At 42.5% G+C, this 26,881-nt stretch overlaps 2 protein-coding genes across 4 annotated transcripts in view; one reads left to right on the forward strand and one right to left on the reverse strand.

Annotated features, from left to right (window-relative positions):
- Positions 1 to 26,881, forward strand: part of SYN3 (synapsin III) — a 218,315-nt gene that overhangs the window by 43,119 nt on the left and 148,315 nt on the right. For all 3 annotated transcript variants that reach the window (XR_013231385.1, XM_077339669.1, XM_077339668.1), the window contains exons 5-6: positions 12,285 to 12,441; positions 17,793 to 17,882. Coding sequence is in view for 2 of the 3 variants with exons in the window: in XM_077339669.1 (XP_077195784.1) it covers positions 12,285 to 12,441; positions 17,793 to 17,882 (247 nt within the window). In the remaining variant the exon portion in view is untranslated. The remainder of the gene's footprint in view (positions 1 to 12,284; positions 12,442 to 17,792; positions 17,883 to 26,881) is intronic.
- The window catches only part of TIMP3 (TIMP metallopeptidase inhibitor 3), a 56,591-nt gene continuing 49,985 nt past the window's right edge, over positions 20,276 to 26,881 (reverse strand). Inside the window, exons 4-5 of the mRNA XM_077339672.1 lie at positions 26,490 to 26,611; positions 20,276 to 25,448 (exon numbers count right to left, since the gene is read on the reverse strand). Coding sequence (XP_077195787.1) covers positions 25,251 to 25,448; positions 26,490 to 26,611 — 320 coding nt within the window. The 3' untranslated portion in view covers positions 20,276 to 25,250. The remainder of the gene's footprint in view (positions 25,449 to 26,489; positions 26,612 to 26,881) is intronic.

The following is a 26,881-nucleotide window of genomic DNA, read 5'->3' on the forward strand; positions in this document are numbered from 1 at the left end:
GGCCCAGGGCATTTGTTTGACATATATCTGCTCTGATGTGCCACTGCAAATGCTGAGCATTTGTTCAACACATGTGTTGAATTGGCCTTTGGGAAACTCAGCATGACTGTCTTGTGTTACCATCTTTGGAGTAGTTTTGAAGCTACTGGGCGGGGGTGGGGAAAACACAAGAGAGACACTTTGCTCTGACACACAAAGACACACTTGGCACTGTCAGCATGAAAGCATGCTATTGCTGGGCCTTTTGGAAAGACTCCCTCGTTTCTCTTGCTCTCTTTCTCCATAACCTTAGTAAGAAAAAGAATTCCCGATGCATTCAAGTGATCTGTGTGGAAGCTGGAAGCAGATTTTTTTTTGTCCAGATTCAAGGATGGGCTCCCTCCCACCAATCCTATTATGTCACACAGATGAGCCCTAGCTCATGTCCTTGAAATTCAAGAGAAGCCAGGCAACAACAGGAAATGAATGAGTTTATCTATTCACCCAAGGCATGAAAGTGGAAAATAAACCAGGGATATTCATAATTATGTATAATTTGAAGCAAAGCATTTTTACCCTAAAAATGTCCTTTTTGCCCTCTAGAACTAATATGTAAATTGAATAAATTTATCAATAACTGTATGCTTTTGGTGGAGTAGGGTAGCTGTGTTAATCTGTAGCAGTAGAAAAGATCAAGAGTCTAGGAGCACCTTAAAGACGAACATTTGTAGCAAGGCTGTAAAATGCCTCCTTCAGCTTTTGTGAGTCACTGCTTCAGATACCCAGGTACTCAGGTATCAGATTCAGGTGAGTGAACAATGACTTACGAAAGCTCATAACCTGCGACTAATTTAGTTAAACTTTAGGGTGCTAGTGGATTCTTGCTCTTTTCTATACTAGATCGTTAATAGTTTAAAGAACTGTCCAAAATGCAATGTTAGAATGTTGTCTCTTGGACCTTAATGTGTCACTGTGGTGAGGAGCAAGTAAAATGGTAAACAATACCAGATCACAAGGACAACAAAAAGCATGCAAAGGTTGATAATGAGGTTCCCGTACATTTCTGTCCATAAATTAAGATTGCAGGGAAAGGCCCTCCTGACTGTCCCACCAATCAAGAAACTTGGGTACACAAGAGAGGACCTTTTCAGTGGCAACCCCACGATTATGAAACAATGTCTCCAGGGAGGTGTGCTTGGCTCCCTTGCTGTTGATCTTCCGTAGATGAAAGCATTTTTATTTAGAACTGCATCTGAGTAATTTAATTTACTGGCAGCCATAAGATGAGATTTTCACTTCTGCTATTTTGTGTGTTCTTATAATCATTGTTTCATTATATTGTGATTCTCCTTGAATTCAGCAAAGTTATGTGTTCTAATGTGATTGGCTTCCTTACCACATCAATCACGCACGATGTTTATTTATTACATTTTATTTATTATTAGATTTTTATACCGCCACTCCTGGGCCAGCCAGCTCGCGGTTCACAACATGGTAATAAAAACACTAGAATGTCATAAGATGGCAAACTATACCAGCCTGCCAACAACTACAAATATAATCAGCATAAATGGCAGCAATAACTACTCTTTATAGTCTCTTAGTCCTCAGCTTGTCTATTCCCAGTTGTATACCAAGTAGATGTAAATCAGGGGCAATGATTGGCCCCAGGGGGGTCCAGATTTCATGTTCCATGTGAAAGGTAGAATGGAGGCTAACAAACGTTTTAAATAAATAAATAAATAAGCCCCAACCCCAAATGTCCAGGAATTTCTCAACTCAGGGTTGGCAATTAGGGATGCAGTTCACAGCAGTTCGTGGTTCACGGCTGAACACAAAACTGAACCAGGATGTTCTTTTGTGAACCACACAGTTTGTGATTCATGACCCTGAAAACCCCTGTAGTCTCTTCCATCTAATAAAAGTAAAAATGGGCTAAGAATTGCTGAGAACTTCTGTATCCAGTGAAACATGCCCAACCTTTCCAGAGAGATAGCTGTATTGTAGCAAAAAAGAAACCTGAAAAGTATATTTTTAAAATTCTAGTTTAAAGTTTTTTATGGACTGATGCCCACATTGTTAGACAAAGAGTCCTGTTTATTGTTAAGTCTTGAGAATTAGAAGACATATAGGCAGGAATCCAAACTGCATCTGTGACTGGATCCTGAATCAAACTAATTACTGTTTAATAGCCACTGTGTAATGCAAGTTAGCAATAACTGTGGTAGGTGAAGCCACCACCGTATTGATGGAAATAGCTGCTTTGATTATTTGGCACAATAAAATCATTCCAGCTTTGGTCTTTTTGAAGAAGAGATCAAAAAGAAGAGTAGTTGTTTTTGGACCAACCCTTGATTCCTGTTCCTGGTCAAAAGACAGAGGCCAAGGGGTCAATGGGTCAGCTGTGCAGAAGCAATTCTAACAAGTAATAAGTAAATGAAGAGATTGCTGGTGGTAGGCAGAGATTAGTTGGATGCTGTAGTCTATGTGAGCATTTTATCCCCTTTGTCTAACAGCATTCATGCTTTTGACATTGATAACTTGACTAAAATTCCCCTGTCAGTCAAACCTTTGGAATAGTCAAGGGCTATTGTTTCCTCGTTGTAAACCTATTCATCTTTTAATTAAAAGTGACTTTCCTATTGATTCTGGTTTGTCAGTCTGAGTGCATGGATTCTTGATAGGGTTGTGACCTTTTACACTGGAATCTCTGATTCTTTGTGGCCTAAAAACATAACCTTATGACCCTTTCACACAGAACATCATGTACTGTTGGTGTGCTGAGGAAGAACATGAAATCTTCTCATTGGTTATCCCAACATGGATATGGCTCACTGCAGAAAAGCTGCTCACTCCCAAGCACACATCAGGAATGTGCACATTCACGCTTTTCTTACAATCCACATTTTGCAGTATAAAAGTTCAATTTCTGGCATTCTGTCTTGAGATAGCCTCGAAGTTTTCCTATCCAGGTCAGCCTGGGTCATCACCTGTTTATTTATTTATTTATTTATTTTTTAGATTTATATACCACCCCCCCCCCCGAAGGCTCAGGGCGGTTTACATTAAACTAATCAACAATACATGAAACAGTCTTCGTTAAAAACATACAGTAATTAATAACAGTATAACAGTATAACAGTATAATAAATAGCATAACGATGCAACATTGCAATACCACAACTGGTCCAGAGCGCTCTGGTGAAGTTCTGGGAGGAAGGGGGGGAGCGGGGGGAGCGGGGGCCCTTCATTCGCTGTTGGTTGTGCCTGGTCTCAACCAAATGCCTGGCGGAAGAGCTCCTTTTTGCAGGCCCTGCGGAACTGTTTAAGCTCCGTCAGGGCCCTGATCTCCTCCAGGAGCTCGTTCCACCAGGTGGGGGCCAGGACAAAGAATGCTCTGGCCCTGGTCGAGACCAGGCGGACTTCTTTAGGGCCAGGGACCATTAGTCAGTTGGTGGCGGTGGAGCGCAGAGCTCTTTTGGGGGCATAGGCAGGGAGGCGGTCCCTCAGGTACACTGGGCCCTGACCGTGAATGGTTTGAAGAGAGAATCTAGAACTGGTAAAGTGCGGTGTGAACCAAAGCTTAATGCAGACAAGGCAGAGTTGCTGATGGTAGGAAGGCTGAGCTGAAAGCTTTTCTGGTTGTGGTGACAGCCCCTTCCCTGTTGATTTAAACTATCTCTGGATCTGACATTGCTTCTAGAACAGGCAATTGCCCTTTTCCAGCTGAAATTCTGGCATACGGGATATGGTCACTTCGAAGGAAAGAAAGGGGGAGATCTAAGGATACATCTTTTGGTACCCTTCTGCCTTGGCTGTTGTATTTGCTCTACAAAGGGCTGCCTTTGTAGATGATTAGGAAATTTCAGTTCATTCAGAATATGCCAGATGAGCTTATTAGTGTCCCTGGGGGCAGGCAGCCCTTGCCAAGAGAACCATGCTGGTTCCCAGTTGTTGTTTTTTTCCAAACACAATTCCAAGTAGTGATGTCAGTAGAATTTAAAACTGGGGAGCTCGGTGTATGAACTTCCCCACCTTATAACTTCCAAACTAATTATGAGCTGTGCCCAAATGCCTCTAAAGTTTAGATTCCACTTGTTAATTACCTCAGCTTTGGCCCCAGCAACAGCATTTGCTATGTGGCAGCCATCTTTTTACTGTTCTCAATAAAAACTTACCTAGTACAGGTGGGAGTAATAACAAGGGTTGCTGGTATAGCAGTACCGTGGTTGACAGAACCTTTGGAAAATGTGCAGTGCAATGCTGGACTTGCAGCCTTCTAAACCCATTGACTTCAATTAATTTAGAAGGGTGTAACTCTGTTTATGATTTCACTAGTAGCTTCACAGCCCAGAAATTCAGATAGACACAAACTATGCCTGACACAAGCTAATTTAAGTACATTCAAACCCAGTATTATTCATTTTGGGCCATTTCATTCAGGATTGGATGAGGAAGCTCACTTGTAACTAATTCACCAGTTTTGGATCTTTAAGATCCTAAACCGCCTTAGTCTAGGCGGTTTTAGGGAGAATATTTTGCTTTATTAAAATGCCTCTGTACTATCAAGTCATTTGGAGGGAATCTTATTCTGAATTTGATCTTTGTCAGAGCCTGGCATAATCAGGACTGTTACCCACTTACCCAGTTTAGAGGACTCTTTCTGTAGCTCTTCACAATTCACCTTGGTTTTCAGAATCCTGAATAATTTGGTATCATCTGCTAACCTGGCCACCACATCACTGACCCCCAATTCCAGATCTTTTAGTAACAAATTAAATAGCACCAATGCTGATCCTTGTGGGACCTCTGTTGTGACAACTGTCTATTGATTCCTCCTCTATGCTTCCTATTTAACCAGTTTCTAAAATGACTCATCCTCTTATCCTGCACCTGCTCTGCTTATTCAACAGTCTTTGTTAAGGTACCTAGTCAGAAGTCTTTCAGAAGTCTAGAGCATCCTTAAGCATATGCCTGCTAACCTGCATAAAGAACACCAACAATTGGCAGGACTTTCCTTTGCAGAAGCCATGTTGATCTTTCCCTCAGCAGGCTCCCCCACTCTACCCTTGATGTGATTAATAATTCTCTCTTTTAATTTATCTGAAACATATGTTAGCATAACTGGCCACTTTGGGATACTTTTTCAAGAGAACAGGTAGACTTTTCTCTTGAAAAATGAGAGGACGAACGTGGAAAACATTTAGATTTCAAGAAATGACGTTTCAAAAGAAAAGCAGCATATCTCTTTTCCTGTAATTGACAAATATCCTATGCCAAGTAAGACAGCTTGAATAGTAAATTTTATATAGATTTAGCATTTGAGTAAATGTATTTCAAGTGATGCAGAAGCTGGCAATACTCCCATGTTTTTATATAGTTGACTTTCCAGTAAATTTGCAATAGTCTTTAATTTTCCATTATGAAGAACTCTGTTTTAGAGTTGAAAGACTCAATCTTGAATCAAATGCTGCATGGCCCAATGACAGCAATGCTATAAAGCCAGGAAAAAAATTACAGTAGACTTTGATAGTCTGTATCTATATAGTCAACCTGATCCTGTAGCCTATAGACACAGTAGCACACCCAGTGGATAGTACCCGTGTAACTATAGTAGTATCCTATGACTGAGATCTCTCCTGATAAAATAATGAGTACCCAGTCATTGAAATAAAATAAAGGTTACCTAGAAAGTGCATGGGCCCTTCCACATATTACATGGTGGAAACTGCAGGATTTCTACTTATGTATAATTAGACACATGTGGCCTCCAACTGTGGATATCTAAATCTGCAGATCAAGGCCACATTCACGCAAAACAAGTTTTTATGCAAACTTGGGTGACAATTTAGGTTTGTTGAAAAATCTGAAAAGTTCTTAAAGGATTTAAACCACAGGGTGGTTTAAATCCCCTCAAAAGTAAACTAGCTTTCTCCAAGCAAGCACAGAGAACGATTGTAACTATTAACCTTTGGTGGAACAGGGCATGATGGGCCCAGCAGAGGCAGTGAAGCAAGCTGGACACTGCACCAAGCCCAGAGGTGGCAGGCTATGTCAGGTCTGGAGATGGCAGAGAAGCAACCCAGGGGCAGTCGCAGGCCTGGAGGCATCCACAGGATAGGGCTGAGGCCTCATTGGGCTCCCCAGAATGAACAGGGGGGGATTGGGAGAGTGGCGGCCTGGCAGCCTTGTGGACAGAGGGGCTTTGGGAGCCATGCTGGGTGCAACATCGATGTCATGGAGGGAGTGTAGCAGCCCAGCAGCAGAAGTTGCAACAGTGGGGGGGGGGAGCTATGGTACTCACTGGGGGGGGGAGAGACTTTCCTCTCTTAGCTGGCATCACATTCCCTCCAAAATTGCCTTCCCCAGGCAATGCCCTCAGATATACTAAGATGGATATCCCAGACATTCACTTCTCAACTTGGAGCTGGAAACTTAATGACAAGAATATCTTCAAGGATGAACTCTGTCTCTTTCCACTATTTCTCTATTGTACAAATGTTTTGTACTGCTTTCCACAATTGCTGGTATATAAACACGTGCCTATATTGCAGCCTTCTGGACTGACTCAATACCAGTGTTAAAATACCAATCCTGACACAATTGCCGGTTCATCTCACATTAAGCACGTCTTTGACATCGGGTCTTACAGGGATCTATATTAAGGTTCAAAAATTATTCCCATATGCAAACTGATTTGTCATAAACCGCAAGCATTACCATCTTTGAAAAACAAAGCCCTTGGGGATGGACAACTCTCTTCTCTCTCTGTCTTTCGCTGCCTTCTCTGCAGTTGCTGCTATTAAACAGCTGTTGGGGTGGGGGTGATCTCTCATTGGGAGTTTGCATATCACGTGGATGAATAACGTCCCTCTTTAACTCCTCAGCAGCTGGCATCCAGCCGATGTGTGAGAAAAAGGCTGACAGTTATTGGAAAAACATTTGGAGTACAGGCAGCTGCCACAATATCAGAAATGACTTTTACCAGACAAGGGTGGGGAAAGATTGGAGAGATTAATGGTTTCCATGGCCATTTCACATTCCAGATTCCTTATCAGAAGGAGTTATTGTCTATCAGCTCTCGGGTGGGTTTTGTTTTTAATAATTAGTTAAATAGCAGGAAAAAATTAGAGCTCTATTTTTCGATCATGTATCATTCTTATCTTAATTTGCTTCCTTTCATCATAGCCTTTTATTGAGTCTGCTTTCTGCAGGGACAAACAGAGGTCAGCACTTTGGACTCTGATTCTGCTTTGTTGAACACATATACAGCTCCAGATGACTTTTACTTGACCCCAGGAAATACTTCCCCCCCCCCTCTCACTGTTGCTTACTGAGAGTTCTTGGTTAGCATTTAATTTTTTGGTCCTTAAAGTTTTGGGTCTCCTCTGAAGGATAATTGTAGTGATAAAGGTACACAGGAATGTCTTGAAACCACTGGAGTCCTATGGATGGTGCCCAGCGATGATGTTCCTCTTGGGTCAGCTGTCATCTCTCAACCTCACAAAACTCTAGCGAGGATGAAAGGAGAAAACTTTAAGGATGCTGCCCTGAGATCTTATTTGGAAGGATAGGATACAAAGAAAAAGCTCTCAATACAGATACATAGGTCTGGAAGTTGGGGAAGGCATCTTCAGAATGAGGCCCTACGGTGCATGATGTAGGGTTGGGCGCTTCGGCTGCCAAAGCAGCAATTCCCACCTGAAGCAGTGGTGGCCAAAGCGCCTAACCGGAAATTGAATTGCATAACTGGTCAATTTCCTCTCCTTGCAGTCATCTGTGCTCCCCAAAACTTATATAATAAATTGTGTTTTTATTATATAATTTACAATACAGGTTTTAAAAAATATGTGTGTCATGGGGGATTCCCATAGAAACCATTTTTCTGGCTAACTAGCCTACTCCCCCACTTCTTTAAGCCCAACCCTTTACACCTTTTACCCATGGTAATATTCTTTCACCTGTTTCTTTCTTTGGCCATGGCCTTTCTTTAAGGAAGCTTCCCTTTTTTGTACAATTTTATTCCAGTACTAACTAAGTTAATTTTTGTTAGACCCTTTGTTGTTAATGGAGAACACTTTCTAAATGGCTAATTTGTGTGAGACTTGGCGACAAGCCAAGTTAGCAGTGGAACAATGGAGACGTGCTTATTAAACACGGGGGAGTTATTTGGAGTTCACGGATTTGCTTGCCATGTGAATCTCTCCCTCCTCTCTCATGATTATGATACTTTGAAGCTGGGAAGTGGAGGGGAGGAAATTGTTCCTGTCTTTGCATTACACTGTGTGCATCTGAAACTTGAACCATTTCCACACAACAGCAAACCTCCGCATCACATTTCAAAGTATCAAACAATGCAAAAAATTCTGCACGGAATTTTGCCACCCTAGGAGTAGATCTGAATTTCTTGCCCCCTTACCTTGTGTTTTCAAAATTCTCCCTTTCAAAATTCCCCCATTCAGATCTTAACTTGCAATTTCCAAGTGAAGAGTTCCCAAATTCAAATGTATTTTCCTGCCAAGCCACCATTATGTGTCATCTTTTTAAACTCCAATTCCAACCAGAAACACCAAACATTGAACAAGGGGAGAGCAAGAACATATATACAGTCAAACCAGCCTTCCAAGAGCCCTGATTGGACCTTAACAGAAGGTCCTCATTGGTCCACAAGTCTCCATTAATGATAGTCCCTGATTGGTTGGCTTACAATTGTTCATTTGCATATGACTCTGAAGCTTCACGCTGTCTGCATACATAATAGTCTTGGTGTCCCAAGCTTAGAGTGGAGAGTTTGTGAGGAGGCCCAAGGAACAATTATTATTATTATTATTATTATTATTATTATTATTATTATTATTATTATTATTATTATTATTTAGATTTATTTCCCGCCTCTCCCGACAGGCTTGAGGCAGGTCACAACAACTAACCCCATTAAAATTCCCATTAAAACATCAATCTACTAACATGACGGCTAAAAATCCCATCCCTCCCCCAATTATCAAAGAGGCGAAGGGGAAAGGATAGGGGAGTAGCGTAAACTCCAACTCCTGGGGGGGGGAGCGATGTCCCTGATTCGCTGACCCCAGCCTCAACCATAGACCTGGTGGAAGAGCTCTGTTTTACAGGCCCTGCGAAAAGCTGACAAATCGTGCAGGGCCCGCAGATCACCTGGGAGCTCATTCCACCAGGTAGGGGCCAGGACCGAAAAGGCCCTGGCCCTGTTCGAGGCTAGGCGCGCTTCCTTCAGGCCGGGGACAACCAACAAGTTCTCACCCGCAGAGCATAAGGCCCTGTGGGGGGCATAGAGCGGTAGGCGGTCCCTCAGGTATGTGGGTCCCAACCCGCGTATGGCCTTGAAGGTTAAAATCAAAATCTTGAACCAGATCCGGGCAGCAATTGGCAGCCAATGCAGCTGCCTCAGCACCGGCTGGATGTGGGCCCTCCAAGATGTTCCAGTGAGGACCCTGGCAGCTGCATTTTGCACCAGCTGTAGTTTCCGGGTCAGGGACAAGGGTAGGCCTGCGTAGAGCGAGTTACAGAAATCTATTCTGGAGGTGAAATCTATTCTGAAATCTATTCTGGAGTGATCGCATGGATCACTGTGGCCAAGTGGTCAGGGGACAGGTAGGGTGCTAGTAGCCAGGCCTGGCGAAGATTAAAAAATGCCTGGCCCGCTACTCTCTTGACCTGAGCCTCCATAGTCAGGGAGGCATCAATGGTCACACCCAAATTCCTAGCTTGGGGCACGATAGTAAGTTGCACCCCTGCTAGGGTGGGTAGACGCGCTGCCTGTTCCCGCCACCTTCCCCCCAGCCACAGGACCTCCATCTTGGAGGGGTTGAGTTTCAGGCGAATCTGCTCGAACCATTCAGACACTGCTTCCAAACATCTGGCAAATGGTTCCAGGGGAGAGTCCATTAGGAGATAGAGCTGGGTGTCATCAGCGTACTGATGGCAACCCAGCCCAAAGCTCCATACCAGCTGGGTCAGAGGGCGCATAAAGATGTTAAACAATGTGGGGGAGAGGACCACACCCTGAGGGACCCCGCAAGAGAGTCTATAGGGCCGCGAGAACTCTTCCCCCACAGCAACCCTCTGGGACCGGTTCTGGAGGAAGGAGCGTATCCAGCACAAGGCTGTGCCCCATATCCCCGTACCGGCCAGTCGATGGACCAACAGTTCGTGGTCCACGTTGTCAAAGGCCACTGATATGTCTAAAAGGACCAACACGGCTGACCCGCCTCTATCCAGCTGGTGACGGAGGTCATCCAGCAGGGCGACCAAAACCGTCTCCACCCCGTGGCCAGGGCGGAAGCCAAACTGATATGAATTGAGTGCCGAAGTTTCCTCCAAGAATGCCAGGAGCTGGTCCGCTGCAGCCCTCTCCACCACCTTGCCCAGGAACTCTAAGTGCGACACTGGGCGGTCGTTAGCAGGGTCCAGCGGGTCCAGCGATGGTTTCTTCAGGAGAGGGCGAACCACCACCTCCTTGAGCTGCTCAGGAAACTCTCCCGTACTCGGGGAGGAGTTGATGATGTCTCTGAGCTGGCCTCCTATCACCTGGCTGCCTCCCTTGAGGAGTCAAGAAGGACAGGGGTCGAGGGGGCAGGTGGTCGCCCTGACCGAACCTAGCAACTTGTCCACTTCAGAAGAAGAATGTAAACAATTTGAGGTCCACACTGGGGGGGGGGGAAGTGGGAGTAAAAATGAAGTAAATAAAACTAATTTTGTGTAGTTATCGAGACTGTTTTAAACTGCTGGCTTGGGGACTGTTTTTTAAAAAGTTTTTTTTGCAATGACTAATCCTTCAGCCAAAGCCTAAAATGAATGTTTTCTCTAGACTTTACTATGCAGAGCAGTGATCTGTTTGTATGAATGTTGCAATCCAAGGTGTTTAGGTTACGGAGCACAAGACTGAGAACAATGCAGCCCAGTAACTTCAATTTTATGTACAAGCCTTGTGTCAACAATGCCTCTGCATTGCACAACACAAGATTTGTTCTAATGTCACAACTATTCTTTTCGATTAGCTCAGACATACCTGAGGCTGCGCATTCTTGAGGGGATTATTGCACTTTTTAGGTAGCCGAAAGCCCTCATGTTGCTGGCTTTATGCCTCGGAGTATTACCTGAGCAGGCCATTAATCCCACAGCAATGTGCAAGCCTGTCGCATCGTATTGACTAATTATACATTTTCCTTCCTTTGCCCAGAGCAACAAGAGAGCATTTTTGTTCCAAAAGTTAGTTAAAGCATTCTGGGTCAACTGAGCTGGGTGCCTTTTGGAACTGACGCCTACAGCTAGTCTGAATCACAGCGATCTGCCTCCCATCTTTGTGGTGCATGCGATGCTTTCTTCTAAGGCTCTCGCTCTTGGTGAGACAACAGTGAACCAAAACTGGTCTGGTGATGACTCCAGGAGGACAAACTGTCCACCCTGCAATATGCCTCACAATCTTCTACAATGCACACTGGTTCTGCAATAGACAAGCTGACCTTGAAAAGAGTTTCCTGACATTGTATAGTCTGCGGGGAGGGGACCAAACTTGAATATTTGTGACATAACCAATGAAAATGGAACTAGAGCCTAGGAAACACCCTGCTTATGGAAAGACAGCTCAAATCTTAAAACTGCATCAGGAAAACACTTAGACTAGACCCTTGGCAAGTCTCCAAGGAGGTGGAATTCAAGGACAATAATGATGAGAACAACTCTCTACATGCCTTTGCTAGATGCAGAGATGACAACCAGAGGCCTCTTAGCAGCCCGAGAGTGAGAAGCACAAGTTTTATTTTATGTTGTGCTCTGGAGTAAGGGGCAATTTCTTTTAGAATGGAGCATGTGCCTAATGGATGCATGCATTCAAAATGCCCCATATAATCTTACTTTGCATAGGTCTTTAAACTGGTTTGCAGCTCCAAGCATTCAGAATCTGGCTTTGCTCTCTGTCATCTGTGTAGCATATTGCAAAAAGTGTCACCAGATCCATCCAAGATTCTCAGAAGAGAACTGCTGGGAAGATGCTTTCCTGTCCATAATTTATGATCCTTCGCTCTTGTTATACATCATTCCTGCGTGATCCTGCCTGTAATGGAAATTGTGAGGAAAGTATTTGGAGTCCTTGGAGTTCTACTAAGTCAGGCAATGGAGTCCTTTATTTATTGATGTCTTTGATAGAATTATGATCGGTGCCGTGGTTGAAATTTGAGCAGTTCCCGTCATGCACAGGATAGAAAGAGGGCAAAATGGAAGAGGAGAACTTGATTGGCTTCTTAATGTACCCTGATGATTATGTCTCCTAGATCCTTCAAGCCCGACTTTGTTCTTGTCCGGCAGCATGCTTACAACATGGCTCTAGGAGAGGACTTCCGCAGCCTTATCATTGGCCTCCAGTACGGTGGTGTCCACAGCATCAATTCTTTTTTCTCCGTCTACAATTTCTGCAGCAAACCCTGGGTGGTAGGTGACTTTTTTATCCATTAAGTCCTATGTCTGTCATCAAGAGGCACAGCAGATTTGAAAGGCACTATACACACACTGCAGCTAATCAGTCAATTAACCACATGCAATAAAAGAGGAGAGAATCTTGGCCATATCTACTCCTGAAGAAACTCCAAATTCAACCCTCTCAAGTACTTATTTTTGTTCAAATGCTTAATCTGTCCAGCCACAGAAGATTGCAGAGTGAAAAGAAGCACAGTTAGGGAAGGGGTGGTCAGTGGTTCTTTTGCTCTTTGACCAATGGGTACCTACGGCTGGCTTTGGGTACCACACATACCTTGGGCTAGGGATTCTGGCTTATCCTCTGCCAGAAGACTATGTGGCAGTGATTTTGGATTTGGTAATGAGGTCCCTCAAAGTTTTTATTTGCCTGGACTTCAGCATCCATGCTTTGAGCAACTTGACACTGATGGAGGCTATTTGTATTATTGATTTCCTACATGGCAGATCATGCATTGGAGTTACTATCTACTCAAACTTAGAATGAGATGATCTAGAAGTGAGAGATGTTGCAGTCTAGCTTTTATTACAAACAGAAGTCCAAGATATCTAGTATTCAGCCCAGTACTAGCCCTTGTGCCAACTGCATTCCTTAAATTGGCCTGTTTCATTCTGTAGATATATGTGATGATGTTCCTCGGCTCATACAATTTCTCAGTTGTTGTTCAACCCTTAAGGCAAGGAGAGTAAACTCCCTAACAGTCTTTAGAAAGCGCAAGAGTACTTTATTTTAGGCATTTTTGTCAATGTTTCTACTACTGATGACTGGCTTGTGTGATGATTTTTGAATACTGAATTTATTCGTACGATTTTAATGTGTATATTGTAGCCATAATTGTGTAAACTGCCTTGGGGGAAAAGATGGGTAGAAGTACGTTAAATACATTCTTTCCACTGGGTGACTAGTTAAGACGCTCAAATGCATTATCCTTCCATGAACAAGGAATGGCAGGAAAAAGAAAAGGGCAACCATTGGTTCTTGATTCACAGATTGGGTCATGTGGTGATTACTGAGCACCACAGCCCATCTTCCATCATAACAGAGAGCACTGCCAGTCTATCTTGCGTTGTTCACTTCCAGGCACTAATTATGGTGCCTGGAAATTCCTGCCCAAGACTAATTCCAGCATACTTGGAGTGGACATGCCTCCTGGGAGCATTCATTAACATTTGCAGGAGAAACTGGATTCTGAATGTATTTATTTATCCCAAGATTTATTACCAGTTTATCCAACCTAAAACTTTCAAAGAAAGTTAAAATAATATAGCAATAAAAGCAACCTAAACTATCTACCCATCCAATAAATTCTGCTATGACATGAGCCTTCTTTTGCTCCAGCTGTGGAATGTTCTTCTTGGGAAGAATGTACAGCTTGGTCATGGACTTTCTCAGAAGGCATATAAAATCTTTCGACTTTCGACTTGTATTGTAAGGCAGGGGTAGTCAACCTGTGGTCCTCCAGATATTCATGGACTACAATTCCCATGAGCCCCTGCCAGCATTTGCTCATGGGCTCATGAGAATTGTAGTCCATGAACATCTGGAGGACCACAGGTTGACTACCCCTGTTGTAAGGCATAATGGGATGGGGTTTTGAATGGGATTATCTGATTTGGCTCTCCAAAATTTAGGTGAAATTAAATCCACATGTCCCTGCTCTACATTAATATTGCTCTTTCAGGATAAAGGAGCATCATAGGAAGTGCCCATCTTGTTTGCAAATAGAGAATGTTGTACATGATAATGACTGGAACTTGCCATCTTAAATTGATTATATGCTTTATGCCCCAGATCAGGGTTCATGTAGTGGTTAAGAGCAGTGGCTTCTAATCTGGCAAGTAGGGTTTGATTCCCCGGCTCATCCACATGCAGCCAGCTGAGTGACCTCAGGCTAGTCGCAGTCATGATCATGCTGTTCTGACTGAGCAGTCCCACCAGAACTCTCTCAGCCCCACCTACTTCACAGGAAGGGAAGGCAATTGTAAGCCACTTTGAGACTACTTCGGGTAGTGAAAAGCGGGGGTATAAAACCCAACTCTTCTTCTTCATTTGTCCATTGAGCTCAATATTATCTGCTCTGCCTGGCAGCAATCTAGTGAAATGTTTACCAGCTCTTGCTTTAAGTGGAAGCACTGGAGCTGTGAACACAGCAAGCTACATTATACTGAATCAGACCACTGATCTCTTAAGGTCACTATTGCCTACTCTGCTGGCAGAAGCTTTCCAGGGTCTCAGGCAGAAGTCTTTCATACCATCTTCTACCTGATCCTGTTAATTGAGAAGTCTAAGGCCTTCTGCATTCATAGTTGACATTGTCCCACTGAGCCCTTAACCGGGGACTGAACCTGGGACTTTCTGTAGACAAAGAACATGCTTTACTATGGAATTATAACTGGTCTGTTCCCCACCCCCACCACCCAACACTAAATTGACTCTTTCATGGAACTGAACTGCCCAAGTACTGAAAGCCCAGAGGAACTCAAGGGAAGTTGCCAATACTTGTCTTTCTCTCTTGAATAAAATCAAAGAATTCAGATTGGCATTTAGCAATAATATTTGGCTTTATTTAATTGGATGTGGGTCTGTTATGCATTTCAGCCGTGACTTACATTGTTGAGATCATCTCTGGCAGGGAATACAGATTTTTGTTGTGGTAAACCATTTAGAAATTAAGCCAGCAAAGCCCTAGAAATTAATACTACTCTGCTGCATTTTCAGTCATTATGACTGGTGCTCTTTACTTCCTAGACCAGGAGGAACTCCCTCTGTGCAATCTTCTCCTTACATATGGCAACCATTTGTATGAACAGGATAATGTGCATATTTTCCAGCATGTGATTATGCTAAGGTGGTTGTTTATAATTCATCCACATCCAGTAAAGGAGTAGTAGCTGGAATACAGAGAGGAGAAGAGACAGCACTGCACTGTAGTGGAGTTTGGTTGGAATACCATGCTCCACTAAATGTTGACTCCTGCTCGGATTCTTTAGGGACCGTTTTAGAAAAACAGGAAAAATATTCAATAACGATCAATAAAAATAAAATATCTAAAGAATCATGGGATCAGGAACAACTGGGACATCTTGAGCCACCCCCTTCAGTCTCCTCTTCCAGGTTCTACAAATTTAAATCCAGGCTTAATCCCGCTCCCCATTCTTTTTGAAACAGATCCTGCTCTCATCCATCTTTGACCATATTCAGTTTTCATCAGGTCATTTCATTCTTTTTGATTAATTTACAAAGCCATACTTCTCTGCATACCTGGGCAGTCCCTCAAGTATGGAGAAATTCCAACTCTTTTCTCTGTGGCTTTCTTTTGCTGTGTGTGTTATTGACGTGACATTGGCAGCTATCCACTTTATCAAGTAGACTCTGAGATTCTGGTGCCCCAGGAGGACTTCTGAGAAGGAGAGGGGGAATAATTTGGAAAAAGTGTGCTACCCAGGCTGATTTCTTCTTCCCTTGTTTCCTTTAACTGACACTCCCCTGCTGTCAGCATGGCTTCCCTAATGAAAGAGATTTAAGCTAGGCTTTTAAGGGAGTTACTTTTGCTTCGTGCTAGGTTTTGGGGGTTGTTGCTTTTGAAAGATAATTTACGACATAATATTTTTCTGTATAGCTTGGGATTCCCCCAAGTATATAGAGACCACTTCCTTGTCTTTGGGTATCCTCATTGCTCAGCACACGGGGGCCAAAGTGTTACACATACATTTAATGAAAGGAAACTGAATAGGAAAGCCACATGTGTCATATACTTCAACTCTAAATCACTTCCCTAATTACCCTGCTGCAGTAGTATGTTCATGGTGATGTCCTCATTTCTGTGCCTTCCTTCATACATGCAGCTAGAAGAAACACTGACATAATGTCATGTAGGAGCAATGTAAACCCCTTCTTTCCCTTTCCCACACATGTGAACAGAGAGATCCTATAAATGGCCACTGATATCCTCCCCTTGATTTTACCAAAGGCAGGGTCAATATATCTGAATGTATTTTTATGATTGCATGGGGGGTCGGGGGGGGGCTAAAAGAATTACTATTAAATATAGTTCTACTGTGGATACAGGATGAATAAACCCTTTTCCCGAACCCCACTAGCTTATGTTTACTCAGTGTGCAAGTCAAAGTGGTTTTAATCTTCTTTTCTGAGACACTGAAGGTTAGTAGAAGCACTGAGGGTTAGTACAAGCTATGTCCTTATGGAATTTTAATTACCTGTGGTATAAAGCAGTATTTCGTTTTGTCCACCCCGAATCTACTGCTCATCAACTTGATTGGATGTCCCATGGTCTAGTATTTTGGGAGAGGGAGAAAAAACTTTCTATGGCCGCTCCCTTTACCTGGTATATAATTTTTTAAAACCTCTATAATTTTATAAACTATCCCTTAGTTTTCTAAACTGAAAAGTCCCAGGGTTCAGCAGCATGCCCTACCCCTCTTAAATGGCCCTATATAGGGTATACAGAAGTCAGCAAAGGTTATACAGAAGAACAGCAAAGGGTATACAGAAGTCACTACTGGCAGAGAGGCTAAAGTTGCCCACTATTGCATCTGAAGTAAAGTTTAAATTTTACATTTCTTATTTGCACTGCAAATTTCAAAGCTTTCCCCCTTGTAGAACTGGATTGAGATAACTCCTTTGGCTTTTTGGTGTATCCCCCCCTCCACCAAGATTCACCCATGATCTCACTAGAATCCGAAGAAACTGGTGTTCTATATGTATAAAAAACCAGATCTCAAAGAGACTGACCTTTTGATGGTCATGCTGCAAATGGTTTGGGGATTCTTTCCCTTTATCTTTTTATTAAGGGGAGATTAACATCTGGAAGTTGTAGGTTCTCTCAACAGGTGATTCAGTACAAACTAAAACCCTGTTTCAAAGCGTTTTTGGTATTGTTGGTCTCTTTGTGCAGAGTCCAAAACTGAAAATGAGTATCTAAAAGATTTATTATTATTATTATTATTATTATTATTATTATTATTATTATTATTATTATTATTATTATTTAAATTGGGCTTATATACCACCGCTCTTAGTGCTATTTTACCATAATCCAGTGAGAAAAACAAGTTACAGGAATTTATTTACAGCTCCTCACCTTCTACAGTACATGACAAGGAGATATTCATCCATCGCAATTTCTTCATCAGTACAGCAGTGTAGAATTCTTCCTCTTCAGCACATAGGGAATAGTTGGTGACTCAGAACTTGAAAATTCAGGGGAAGGATGTGAGCAGTTGTATGTGTGGTTTTTGTGCTTGTAAAGTTGCAGACATTCTCTGTTTTGTGTTTTTTTTTCCCCTAGTTCTCTCAACTAATTAAAATTTTCAACTCTCTGGGTCCTGAGAAATTTCCTCTTGTGGAACAATCATTCTTTCCAAGCCATAAGCAGATGGTGAGTACCTTTACTCTTTTGGTATGCTATAGAGGAAGGGATTGTGGTTCTATAAGGTACAGGAAAATTTCCTTCCCTTTTTTGTTTAGCACATGGGAATATGTTGGTACATGAAATTAATATGTGTACTGTCGTATATCTTACAAAGAGAGATTTGTTCATATGAAACTGTCCTAATGTAAATTTCTGTGTCTTCAGGTTTGCAAAGAAAGATAGCTATGATCATACCTTGCTGCACATGTGCCCATTAGAACATACTCCTGCTGATCCATTTTTCTGTTTGGGTCTGTTGTCCTGAAAGGCATCTTTTGTCTCAGTCATGTGCTTCTCATAGCAGCTGCTAATGTACCAGTCCATATTACCTTATATTATGTATACAAATACATGAATGAATGAATGAATGAATGAATGAATGAATGAATGAATGAATGAATGAATGAATAGGAAAACACAGAATTCAGTACAGCAGCACTAGCAATCTGTATGGACTGTGGAGAAGAAATGTAGTATTTACGTACTGAGCACAAGAAGCTGCCGTATAATGAGTCAGAACATAGATCTGTCAACTTATCATGTTCTATTATATTACACCAAGTTTTCTTAACGGGAGTTCCATGAAACCCTGGGGGTTCCTGACAGCTCTGGAAGGGTTTTGCCGATTAGGTGGGAGTTAATGGATAGAAGACACACCTCCTGGTAATGTGATAAAGGACACCTATTTGCATCATTACAATAATCATTCCCCCAATCCTATATTGAGCTGTGTTAGAAATTATATTACAAAGCTTAGGGGGGTTGTTTAGGGGTTTCCTTCTTCATGATAATCCGTTTTCTTTTGCTTCAAGGCTGAGATAAGTCAACAGCCATTACAACAATGTTTGCATTCATGGGCCCATGAAGAAATGTAGAAATTCAGTGTTTTCCTCCAACAATGATATATAATGAGCTGGGGAAACATCATTTTTGGTTGTAAATATTGAAGGTACAAGAATCTTGCCAGAAAACATTTGTCTTCTAACCTATTGAGGTCTGAAGCAACCACAGATTGAGAAAACCAAATCTCTTCCATGATTCACCATGTATTGTAATGTTTGTAGCATTGTTAAGAGAAATTCTCTTAATTCCTCTGAAACCCAACAATCCATTTCTTCACTTCCTTTTAGGAATTCAGAACCATTATCCAGTCAGTTCCTTTTTGATCAAAGAAAGGCTTGATGGAGGCAGGCAGGGAGGGTCTGGAAAATTTTCAGAATTTTGCTCTGTAGGTGTTCAGGCAGGCAGAGTTTTCTCAAACCTTCCTATGCTCCTACTGGAGAACCATCCGGTAGTGAAATTACAAAAGGGTGCATTGATTTCTATTCAAAGAGAAATCCAACAGAAGTGAAATCCTCCTTTCGAAGAGAGAAAGAGGAGTCAGTGGCTATAGTTTTAAAAAGTAACCTTTAGAAATAAGCAATCCCCCTCACCATAACTACACTATTGTTTGACTGCTGGGCAAAGAAGTGTTTAAACAGCTGCAAAATGAACTTGAATTAATGGCATGCAAGTTTTGTTTGTATTTGTACTCGGTGAACATTCTTCCTCTGTGAACATTGTTATCTTTTTTAAAAACAAGCCAAATTAAATTATATGCATAATAATGATCAGAAAAGGGCACTGAGATGATCAAATGATACTGGATTCTTCTCTCAGTTTTGAAGCTCATTTACAAGATAAAGAGGAGCCTGCAATGGCCATTGGCAATCCTAACCCCGCCACGGACTAAATAAAGCCGTAAGGGCTTGGGGGGAGGAGTTAGGGCGGGCTCTGTCCGGGATGAGGAAGGGTGCCGATTGGCCCCTTCCTCTGGACAGACCATCAGCGGGAATCTCTGATTCCCGCCCTGCCGACAAGGGAGCAACTGGGAGCCGCGCTGCGCGTGGCTCGCAGTTGCTCCCTTGCCGGCGGCCTGACGTGGTGAGAGGCCTGACGCGGTGAGAGGTAGCCATATCCTGCGTGCCGGAGGCCTGCAGACTCACCAGCTGCGAGACCATGATCTAGCGCCCGCTGTATTGTAAGTACAGCGGGCTTGATTACTAGTATGCAAATATGTTCCTCCCAATTCATTGATATTTGGGAGGCAGAACCTATGATGATGGCTCCAGCCAGATTAATAACTTAAATGTATTAACTCATACTGTAGATGACTTAAGAGGGTTTATTATTGCCAATTAGAAATAGGGTAGAGATGCACTCCTAAATGCCTTCACTTGCAATCAATACAGCTTCCTTCTTAGTAAAGATGGGTAAGATTGCCCTTAAAAACATAACCAGAGCCCTCCAGTTCACCCCGCTTTCAACCCAAACATGGCAGTAAGATGCTTCTAAAATAAACTAAAGCACAGAAAAACCCATTGTATGATAGAAATAAAACACTTTATTGTTTTAGAATAAAAGGACACTATAAAAAGTGAACATTATTACCTTAAGACAATATACATTCAATGGATATAAAATTTATAAATAACAAACAAGGAGGAAACCTGTAAACAGTGCTACAAAACTTAGCAAAAGTACGTTCTTTCTGTGGAGGATTTTTCTCCCAGATCACTCATGAATATCCAGAATTGTCAGGACATTAATGCAGAAGGAAAAGCAGATGCACCCTTTTCTGAATCTAAATTCCATCAACTTCATTGAGGCTGGCTTCTGAATGAAGAGGCATAGCACTGGTTTCCTTTGAAACAGAGTTGATTAACACAAACCAAAACATTTGGAATCAATGGAAAGGTGCCAACTGACCTGATCAGACATGGCTAAATGGCAAGCGCTAAGCTAAGCTTAGCAGCCTTAGTGCTGGCGGCAAGTACAGTGAAGAGAGGGTTGTGCTTGGGTCAGGCTTATCTGGTTTGAGATTGCCCATTTGTCAAAGAAGAAGAAGTGTTGGTTCTTATATGCCACTTTTCTCCACCCAAAGGAGTCTCAAAGCGGCTTACAATCACCATCCCTTTCCTCTCCCCACAACAGACACCCTGTGAGGTAGGTGAGGCTGAGAGAGCCCTGATATTACTGCTTGGTCAGAACAGCTTTATCAGTGCTGGCGAGCCCAAGGTCACCCAGCTGGCTGCACGTGGGGGAGTGCAGAATCACACCTAGTTCACCAGATTAGAAGTCAGCCCTTCTAACCACTACACCAAGCTGGCTCTCTGTAAATCTGTAAAATGGGAACGATGGCCTAAGCCATTATGGGAGTAAATAACAAAAAGCTAAAAAGCACTTGACAACTTCAAAAGAAAAACCTAAGATATACACAATATCTTAATTTTTTAAAGTTGTATGGACTTAGTCATAGTACTGAGGAATCTGGAGATCTCCCCAAAGAAATGTATTTTTGGCTGGGGTCTCCCCTCCCCCACTCGTCTTCCTTTTGCATTCCCATAAAAGAAAAAGCTTTCTGTCCAGTTTCCTTATTTAGTAGGGCGAAGGGTTGTACTATTCTGCCTTTGCCCATATAGCTGCATAGCACATTCCAAAATAAGTTTTGCCTTCTGCTGCCCAAAATGGATAGCTACGTACAAAAAGGAATCACTTGGCTGGATAAGCAGCCAAATTTTGATTTGCTGCTGCAAAGCTCATAGACAAACCTCTGCAACACAGTTTTTCTAGCAAACAAGAAAATTTCTGCATTATCAATGTCATGGTTGTCAGATACGGTCCGAAACGTTTCCAGTCGATAAAAAGCATAAAAACCCACCGAGCTGCCGATCAGTGGAAATGCAAATTAAAATCTCAGTCAACAAGAGGCCAGTTTCTTATTCAGCAATGGGACTCCGCAAACAAGGTTTAATAATTGCCACTGTTGCAGGTGCTATGCAAGGGGGCCCCTTGCAACACCATTTCATATAACTGGCTAGGCTTAAATGGATAACAACCGTTTCAAAAGTGAAAGTGTTGGTAGAGGTAATTTTTTTTAGCTCAAGTCCGAATGTAATTTTAAGTGGGACTGAATGGACTAGACCAATTTCAATGGACAGGTACGTGTCTGGCAATCTTATTAAGGCATAAGATCTCCAGATTTCTCTACCTGACCATCAGGTTTTTATAGTTCTGCAGTTGTTAATGATCAATGGTAGGGTATATGGCGATATACAGAGCTGTAGACCTGAATCCATGCACTTTGTCTCATACTTTCACAAAAGCTCTTTATTTGTATCATGGGAAGATAACCTTTAATATGGACCACTGACCTTGGCCATGCAGCATGATAACTACCATCTGCTGTGCAGATTTCCACTGTCAGTGAGCAGTTAGGTAGCCTTTTATGAAGTGCTGTCAAGGTCTGTGACTGAGTGTGGAAGTGTTCTAAGATGAATCTCAGTCATTTTAGTTTTCTTAGGAGTGAGTAATGTCTTGACCTGGATGGCCAAGCCCATTTCATCAGATCTCAAGCACTAAGCAGGGTTGGCCCTGGTTGGTACTTGGCTGGGAGACCACCAAGGAGGTCTAAAATTACTATGCAGGGGCAGTGTAATGGGAAACCACCCCTGAACATCAATTGCCGTGAAAATCCTATAGGGCTACCCTAAGTAAATTTAGTTCTCCTGGCTCTTTTAAAACATCAGATCAAGATCCCTTCTGTCACCAAAGGCACTGTGAAAGTTCTAGTATGCCTTTCTTAATAATGAAGTTTTCCAAATAATGAGCCTTTTCCTTCTGGAAATCAGTACAAAACTTCAATCATATAACCCTAAAACTTAGGCACACTTAACAAAACTCACTCTCACTATTTTCTTGGGATGTCCAGTCATCACACAATGTTTGAGGGTCTTGTTTCACTGCTAGGATGACCACTGGATTAATTGGTTGTTGCCCCAATCTTGGTATCAGGGCTGGTCTATACAAAATCATATGAAAACTGGATTGTACTACTCCACATTAGAGATCACATGAAAGAACTATTGAATATGTTCCCTGCATGTAGAAAACTGCACGTCATTATGTTATTCTCTCTGCTCTGCTGATTTTCTATGTAGATTTTTTTCATGGACATGTGCCCCCCTCCACCACTAGTCTAAAAATGAGTACAGCCAAGGACAGTTCTACATGATCTCCTCCTCCCGAGAGACTATCATTGACATAAACTGGGCTTAAGTGCACAAGGAAAAAGGTGTAGGATGGCAGTTGTGAACCCTAGTTCAGCAATCTCTTCCAGGTGTGGGCATTTTAGGGCACTTGTGAAGCTCCCTTTCCCACAAGAATGAGTGGCCAATTTTGAAAGGTGGTGGTGGGGGGATGACTACATAAGTGCTTGGGTTTATCACAAGGCAGTTTTCAGCTTATGACAGCTCCATTTTCCTACATGGAATGAACTGAAGGTATATATACATATAGCAATGTAAGATAAACAATGACACCAATAAAAAGAAAACACAACTTGTGTTAAGTGTCAGCCCTGCGTCCCACACCACTAAGTAAAATATATAGTCACCCCTCTCATCAGTTGACAACATTATTAAAGTGTAAAATATGTTTTATTTTTTTATTAAGAGATTTTTATATTATATTTTTCCATTATAAAAACAAACAAATCATTCAGTCTACAGGGAAGATGTTGCCAGAAGGCATACGGAGTCTCTGACCATGGAGCTACTTAACTATGTCAGAAGGAATACATCACATCATCCCCCCCCAAATGATCCTTTAGGTCAGGGGTAGTCAACCTGTGGTCCTCCAAATGCCCATGGACCACAATTCCCATAAGCCCCTGCCAGAAAATGTGTTTGCTGGCAGGGGCTCATGGGAATTGTAGTCCATGGACATCTGGAGGACCACAGGTTGACTGCCCCTACTTTAGGTCATTTAGATCTAGAGCTTTAGGAAACACAACTTGTCTGAGTATGTGGAACTGAACTTATAGAGTCTCTCCCCATCTTGTCTGTGCAGTTTCTGCTGATTTCACTGTGCGTTCTGATTCAAACCGTTTCTGAGGGGAAATTACCAGTGGACAATCCTCCCCGCCCCAGTAGTCACCTGACCATGTGATATTGTGAAAAGCCATCAGTGCTCTCCCCCGTGTGATATTTTACTATCCCATGAGAAGTCCACAAAACTGGGTGTCTTGCAGTGTGTTTTTGTGGCCTTTTCACATGAATATGGGCAGGGGAAGTGTCATTGGCATGGTGACCCTTCTGCCCCAGAGACAGCCTCATGCCTGAAAGTAGAGTGGGGGAGGGGGAGGGGAAGCGCATCGTGTGCTGAATGAACATAGATTATCATCACTAGTGTAGAAACATTGACATTCCAACAGCTTTGAGAATTAAACAAGGATAAAATAATCAGCAGTGACTTGGAATGTATAATCGCTCCTGTTAAGCAAAAGAATCAAACCTTTCATTGCTTATAGCATGAAACAGTTCCACGTCCTTTCAAAAATAGCTTATGTCGTCGTATCTATATACATTTCAGTTCAGTAAAACACTATTTTGGGAGCTAATTTCTTAGCCCTACCTGTCATCTTTTCCCCCCTTTCTCTGGCACTCTCCTTGCCCCCGTATCCAGATATCTGGGTGTTTCTTTTATTTTGTATTAATATTTTTACATTTATTTGAGTTTTCCGAGATGTCGAAAAGGCAACTCTGCAGCCAGAACAAACACTAAAGTATAGAGTTGATTTGGTTCTCCACAAGTCCGTCTTGTTTGCAACTAGGAGAGAGAGTACCGCCGTTACTTGGAGCTGAGTTTTCAAAAGCTATTGTTTATGCTCTGTGCAAATCCAGAGCTACCATGGAACACACATTTGGCACATGGCAGGCATTTTGATATGGTGCTTCTAAAGTATGCGAAAACTGGATTCTCCCACTGATCCATCCAGTACAAACATAACTTTCTCGTCCTCCCTCGGGCATGTGGCTTGTTCTCAGTTTTTTAATCCTAATCCTAACTGGTTCCATTTTGCCTACACGCTGAACGCATGAATGAAGAAGCAGATTAGGAAGCAAGAAGAGAGGGGCCGGAATTGCGATTCAAAACCCAGCTGGGAAATTTTTGAGATTTTTGTTTTCCTACAAAAATATAGATTGTATCGCTATATAGATAATGATATATAACTGAGAGCAAACACTCCCTCCCTTATTTATCTGGTTGTGTAAACACAAATTCCCAGATAAACATCTTCTGAACAAAACAGGTGACAGCATTTTTTTAAAAAAAGTGATTTAAAATAACAAATAATCAATTAAGACAGCAAAGTTTTTTTTTTAAGTTTGAAGTGCTAAAATTTGCAAGAAACAGGCACTAATATCATAGTTTTCATCATGATCTGATACAAGTTAGTGTCCAAAGAATGCTCAGCCACATGGGAGAGAAGAAACAAGAAGGAGGGTTGGGTGTTCAGGGATCTGTCGCGTTGATGATGGTCTTATCAGGAGGTGCCCATGCTCTGTACCAGCTGCAATAACCTTCCTTCTGCTGGATGCAGGCAAAATACTTTGACTGGGATCCTGACAGGCCGAAGTTGGAGAGCATGTCCGTCCACAGGCACTCATTCTTGGAGGTCACAAAACAGGGAAGGTAGTAGCAGGGCTTAATCTGCAGTTACAGAAATGAAACATGTCAGGTGCTCGCTCAAAATATTTTTAAAATCATGTTGAGGCTTTAACGCAGGGGTAGTCAAACTGCGGCCCTCCAGATGTCCATGGACTACAATCCCCATGAGCCCCTCCCAGTGTTCACTGGCAGGGGCTCGTGGCGATTGTAGTCCATGGGCATCTGGAGGGCCGCAGTTTGACTACCCCTGCTTTAATGTATTCTCTCTTTGTCTAGACCATGAGAAGTATGTACTGCTTCTATCCTTTCTTCTGAAAAATAAAAGGCTTGGCTACTTCAGAATAGTCATCCTAGCACTCATAATTCTGCTGAAAAGTAACTTGGAAAGCTTAGTTCTTGCATTTTTAAAACTAGCCAGTCACTGAGCCATGCTCAATTAAAGCCAGTAACACAAAGTCATTTGAATGGATCCCTAGTCTTTGTGCTCTGCATTCCCAGCATGCTGTTGTCATTTCACTACAAACAATCACAATTATATTATCCAATGTAAACAAGCCAACCTAGTTGCAAATTGCTGTAGTGCAATTATTCTTTATCGTATGGCATGTGTGTAATCAAGCCAGGTGATTCTAGGACTGTCTGCCAGTCAGCCAGGAGATGTTCAGAGATGGTTTGCCATTGCTTGTCTCCGTGTTATGAACTTAGTGTTCCTTGAAGGTCTTTCCAAGATCATACAAAGAAGAATTGGCTTTTAATAACTGAAGGAGTTAAAAGCCACTTACAATCGCTTTCCCTTCCTCTCACCGCAACAGAGATAGGTGGGGCTAAGAGAGCTCTGGAAGAACTGCTCTGTGAGAACATTTCTAACCGCACTTAGACTAGCCCGAGGTCACCCAGCTGGCTGCAAGTGGAGGAGTGGGGAATCAAACCCACCTCTCCAGATCAGAGGCCACCGCTCTTAACCCTGGGTTATCCAGATCAGGATAGCATGTATGTCACATGTGAATGGCATTCTAGGGCGTTTCCTCACCATCCTCTCAGGATATCCTAATCCTAGGAACATTTTATGGAGACAGGACATACCTTGCAGCCGCAGCCTTGGTTATAACGATGGTTCAGTCCTTTGCGTTGGGCAAGGGTCAGTTGATCCCACTTCTCATTTAAGTTGCACAGCCCGGTGTAAACTTTTCCATCATAGACTCGGCCTAGGAAAATATTTGCAAATTAGCCACTCCATTTATTAGGTGACCAAACAAGCTTCTATTCCTTGGGCCAGTTCTTCCATGGCATGGAAGCCCTAGAAATAAGGGTTGCTTGCTCTGGGTTGGGGAATCCATGGAGGTTTTAGGGGTGGAGCCTGAAGAACTCAGGGTTAGGGGAAGGCTACAACTTCACTGGGGTATAATGCCATACAGTCCACCTTCCAAAGCGGCCATTTTCTCCAGGTGAATTGATACTGGTTGCCCAGTCTGTCA

Source organism: Paroedura picta, chromosome 5, assembly GCF_049243985.1.
Source record: "Paroedura picta isolate Pp20150507F chromosome 5, Ppicta_v3.0, whole genome shotgun sequence".
In the NCBI taxonomy this organism is placed as follows: Eukaryota; Metazoa; Chordata; class Lepidosauria; order Squamata; family Gekkonidae; genus Paroedura; species Paroedura picta.